A 5,344-nucleotide genomic window follows, 5' to 3' on the forward strand; every position below is an offset into this window, starting at 1 on the left:
CTGTCGTATTTGCTAAAAGCCCCTCTTTTTTCCCCTTTATCAACTCGCCGTCCATCCTCTTTAGAAAGTAATTCTAATGGAGACCTTTCTTTTTTCTGTTTAGGCCCCTTCCCTTTTTCGACTTGGAAGCCGCCATCCAGACCCGGTGTAAAATCAGTTTTGATGTGTTTTATTTCAAAAATAAGTTCCAGTTATTCACAACAATGACACCCAACCCTATTTAGGTAATAACTTCTCCGTTTTAACTCCTATTAGCATGCCTTTTACATCTGTGTGTTCGTAGTAACGTGTAAAACATTTATAAAACCTTTTCACTCGCCTTATATTTCAAGACTGAGATAGTTACATGATGGGCGGTTTCAAGAATACCCAATTTATTCGTCAGCAAGATTACAATCCGAACAATAGTTGCATTTTTTTTTGCATATATATTATAAATTTCCGTCACAAATACAAAACAATACACAAGGCTTCTGTTACGTTTATATGGCCCAGCGTACGCTGTACGCAAGACGTAGTACATACTGGCTTATTTCATGGACGACCGGAATTCCGGATCAGCGCGCGCGTGTGGGGTGCCATTTACGAGGCGAAGGAGGTGAAGCCGGCGTCAGCACCGCCGCCGACGCGGTGGTGGAACCGGGAGACGGCGCAGTCCGTGGCGAAGAGACCCGACGAGCGGTACTTGTCGGCGCCGCCCATGACGGGCATCTTGGCGCCGATATCGAGCTTGTTCACGTAGTCCGGGCGGTAGGTCTGTCCGAGCACGCCGTCGACGTCCTTCGTCAGGCCGCCGGGGAACTGGTAGGAGACGTCGAGGTGCACGAGCGAGTCCCCGCTCGTCTTGCCGTAGGCGTGGACGCGGGAGTCCTCGTCGGTGATGGGCACGGCGTTGGCGGAGATGGCGAACGCGCCGTCCAGCTCCACGACGACGGCGTTGACGGCGTCGGTGCGGGTGACGGACAGCCCCGGCACGGCCCTCGACGCCCACCGCGCGCCCTTGGCGGGCTCGACGTCCACGGGCTCGCCGTCCAGCGCCACCACCACGTGGTCCTCGTCCTCGTCCCACTCGGCGGCCCTGCGCGCGCCCACGTAGAGCCTGTGGCCGTCGGCGCCACCGAAGGTGACGCCCAGCGCCTGCACCCAGGTGAAGTCGCGGCCGGAGTCGGCGTTGTGGTTGCCCATGAAGCGCGCGTTGATGTGGAGGCGGTCGTCGGAGACGAGGCAGAAGCTCTCGTCCTTCTTCCCGTGGAAGTAGAAGGTGTTGCCGTCGGCGCCCGTGAACCGCGGGTCGCCGCACGAGGTGCCCGGCATCAGATCGCACACTGATCATGTCACCGGACACGATGAGATCAGTTCATCATGAGATCAGAATCAGAACAACAAGGAACACGACGACGAGAAAGACAACAGTGAAATATATACTGACGGCAGAAGGTGAGGCAGTAGGCGCAGTAGGCGAGGCACTTGTTGGGGCAGCTGGCGGGGCACTTGACGTAGCAGGAGGCGCCCCAGTCGGTGGTGCAGGTGATCTCGAAGTCGCGCTTGTGGTACCGGTTGGTGACGACGGTGGTGAACTTTCCGTTGCGCGGGGGGTTCTTGGGGTCCCCCGGCGTCGATGTCCTCGGGACCTGCTTGCTGGGCTTCCGGAATAATATCCCCGCCGCCGATGCCGTGCCGGACGACAGCGCCAGCGCCAGGGCCACCACCAGCAGAGCGGCAATGGCTCCACGGGCCGCCATTGCTGAGACCGGTCGAGGTGAGTCCGTGTAGTCAAGCTATAGATCGACGACGGATGATGATGGCTGGAGATCGAGATGAATCTGTGTTGTGCTCTCTGACCATGGAGAGCAGGGAGTCTTATACGATCGAGGCGTCAGGCGCGTGGCTCTTTCCAGGGGGTGGATGGATTGGAGGTCAAGTGGCTTGAGAGGGAAGTGGCGTAGTAGGCTGCAAAGTAATAGTGTGCAGGCGTGCGTTCGTCGTTCGCCGGCCGGAATTAAGGGGTCGTCGCGGCGAGCTGAAGGTGGAAATGATGGCACGTATGTCGGCATGTCGCCATATACGCGGCAGCCGGCGAAGTGTGCATGTTACTGTTATATACGGTGCGCTACGCAACGTGTAGTGTAGAGCTCTAGCTAGTCCAGCTTTTTCTTCTCTGACGACGAGGATGGGATGAGTTGACTTGCATAAATCATAAATTTCTTGCATCTTTCTATAAGGCCATTCTTGCTGTAAAATGTTATTTCTATGACTATTATACTAACTAGAATATAATAAAATCTAGATGGTCTGTCGCTTGCGGTTCAAGCCCACAAACCGCAAGACATGTCACTGTCGGTTGAAACTACGAACCGGCAGTGATACCTATCACTGCTGGTTGAGGCCACGAACCGGTAGTCTGATAGTAATAATATCATTTTTTCTGGCGTAGTGGTTTTAGATCTCTTTGAGTACAACAACTTTGGTTTAGGCCATTTTTTCATCCGAGGTCATTTGAAAGTTTATGAAAAATATGAATTTCAAAATCATTAATCATCAAATATAATTTCTAGGCCCTGAATGATTTTAAATGAAAAAAAATCATCAATTACAAAGTTTCATATCTCTTCGAGTACTACAACTTTGGTTTAGATTCTTTCTCCGATACTTTGAAAAATTCAAAAAAAAAAGAATAATTTTCAAAATCTAAGAACTTAAAAAAGAATTTCTAGGAACTAAATAATTCTAAATGAAAAGTAGTAAGCTACAAAGTTTCAGTTCCCTTCAAGTACTATAACTTTGATTTATATTGTTTCTCTATCCGAGGTAATTTTAAAAACATTAAAATATTGAATTCCAAATTATGAAAACTTTAAACTAAATTTTTTGACTTAAATGATTTCAAATGGAGAAGTCATAACTACAAAAATGTACATCTTTCTAAGTACCATAACTTTGAGATAAAGTTTGTCTTGATACGACTTCATTTACCGTGCTCCACCTACTTTCAGAAATAGGCCAATTGTCAGCCGCCTCTAGTAATATATTTCCGAGACGACTGGAATTCCAGCTGTGATAGAGCTTGCCAGTCTAAAAATCGATTTATAGAGACATACTAGCTCAGAAACTATTTTTATAGGAAGATTTTAATAGAGCCGCCTATACCCTAAAATGGAGGCATCTCTAAAAATGATTTTTGTAGTTGTGTATATAAGTGTGAGCATGTGCTGGTATTTTTGTGTTTAAGTGTGTGTATAGAAAAAACAAGTCGAAGAGAAGAATTGAGGATTCTATTTTTCTACATACTTTCTTGGTCCAGAGAAATTCTGGCATCTGTAAAAGATTGCAATTCTGGCATAATACCAAGTTAATGTATCAATATTTATATGATACAAATCAGTATCTTTAGATTTGTCGTGAGATATATTTCATAGCATACTTATTGATGTTATAAACTTATTATACCTATATATTTGATTAAACTTTAGGCACTTTTATCTAATAATGCACGCCTAGAACTACATTCTTCTTTTTACGGAGGTTGTACATATCAAAGTGGTGTTTTTTTTCGTTGAAAGTCTACCCATCTGAAGTCAATAATTGTGATTCCGCCAAATTCCTAGTTAATAGAAGTCCTTTGCATTTGAAGGAAAAATAAATTAAGTAGAGTGTTGACCAAACTAATGTTAGAACATTGATTAGTTTATGTTTTACTTCCATTCTTGACTAGAATGAGGGTGGTGAGACAGAGTTGACCTTCATCATGTATATACTCCTATTATGTAAGTTGGATTCGACTAATCTACCGCAAATCTTTGTTGCCTAACTTGTCCTATACGAACTACTTTCCTCCCTGCCCGAAGGCATGCGTATCTGTCTCGTGCTAGCCCGTACACACAAATCAGTAGTATAGGACGTGGTAAGTATAAAAATGATAAATTGGCGGTGCACTTTTTAATTCTGAAAGAAATTACATATGCCCACCCCTCTTTCAAGATTGGCTACCGGATATTGAGATCGTTGAAGTCACCGCAAGCGAAATGCACTATATATTGCTTAACATTGGAAGAATACCATAATTTTTTCATAGACGGGAGAAAATCAACGTGTACCGATCGAGTAGGATTGAATGTGTAAGCAACTGAGCTGTATGTCCACAAAACCACACACATCAATGAACACAGGACTAGGACACAAAACATAGTCAATTGATCGTGGTCAAGTTTGTTTAGGTTGTTAGTGCGAATTAAGCATATATATCTATCCGTGTTCGAGTGACCTTTCAGCTAAATATACTTTCTTGTTTCAACTGTAGGTGACGTGTACGTACTTGTAGCTGGAATAGTAATTTCGTTAATTAATCTTGCTGGCCAAATCTGTCCATCTTAATTAAGCCTTATTTGGATGCACGTGAATCCATCTCAATCCACATGTGTTGGAGTGGAATGGAATGAAATTTAGTTTAATTTCACTCCAATCTACTTCAACACAGGTAGATTAAGATGAATATATGCGTATCCAAATCAGACCTCGAGGTGTTCATTTGAGTGACATCCACTCGTAATGCCAGAAAACAACATGTCGAGATGTCTGGAATCGAGCGAGTTCGCTAGTCAAACTAGCTAACCCAACTTGGTGACATGCTTACGTACGCATCTAAAAGAAACTTTGTGATACACTCGCGTACATGCACCGGCCGGCCGCCTATAGTACACAATATATATAGTATAGTATAGTACAGGACTCAGCGCCACCAGCACCAGTTGAAGCCGGTTGGGCGTCGGCACGGTCCGGTGTAGCACGTACGTTATGTAACAAGTAAAACTACACGCACGCTTCCTACTTGCGTTGATTGATCTTGTATAGAGAGAGAGAGAGAGAAAGAGAAGAAGAAGAAGAAGAAGCTGGGCCGCTAGAGTAAACATGGACCGGATCACCTCTTCTTATTGGGCCTACCGCGTGTGGGTGGGGACAACCGATCCAACGATCGATCAGGCCGACCGATGGAAATGATTCGGCCCAACGCAGAAACAACGTGAATTTCAACCGCATGATAGAGGGTCGGAGGATCCATGTTGCCAAACAACAGAAGCAGCACGCATCTTCCCTCGGAGATCCATTTTGGCAGCAACAACGCCCGCCAGCAACTCGACGATATTCGACGTGCGTTTCTGGCAAACCAATGTTTTTAGAAAATGGTAAAGTTCTGGCCTCTGACGTCGCATATATCGAAGTCTTACAAGTTTTTAGCTCAATTACTGAACAAGAATAAAAGAGAGATGGCAATAATAAACGGAAGGGAAAAAATCATAAGCAAATTCTATTAATGCTTCTAGAGCCTCTGAATGTAGTCGATATATGT

The 5,344-nt window shown here is 45.3% G+C and overlaps 1 protein-coding gene across 1 annotated transcript; it reads right to left on the reverse strand.

The window, feature by feature from the left end:
* Nucleotides 1-544: 544 nt before the first annotated feature.
* LOC136490262 (uncharacterized) lies at nt 545-1,764 on the reverse strand. Its single transcript, XM_066486747.1, has 2 exons — nt 1,430-1,764; nt 545-1,325 (listed from the first exon to the last, which is right to left on the reverse strand). The coding sequence occupies exons 1-2, from the start codon at nt 1,740-1,742 to the stop codon at nt 583-585; spliced, it is 1,056 nt and encodes a 351-aa protein (XP_066342844.1). The 5' UTR covers nt 1,743-1,764; the 3' UTR covers nt 545-582.
* Nucleotides 1,765-5,344: the final 3,580 nt, after the last annotated feature.

This window comes from Miscanthus floridulus, chromosome 10 (genome assembly GCF_019320115.1).
Source record: "Miscanthus floridulus cultivar M001 chromosome 10, ASM1932011v1, whole genome shotgun sequence".
Lineage (NCBI taxonomy): Eukaryota > Viridiplantae > Streptophyta > Magnoliopsida > Poales > Poaceae > Miscanthus > Miscanthus floridulus.

Bases quoted from the DNA above. Each gene is read 5' to 3' on its own strand.
- LOC136490262 (XM_066486747.1), bottom strand. From the start codon at position 1,742: ATGGCGGCCCGTGGAGCCATTGCCGCTCTGCTGGTGGTGGCCCTGGCG. The intron at 1,326-1,429 runs GTCAGTATATAT...TGACATGATCAG, and splicing joins CTACTGCCTCACCTTCTGCC to TGTGCGATCTGATGCCGGGC.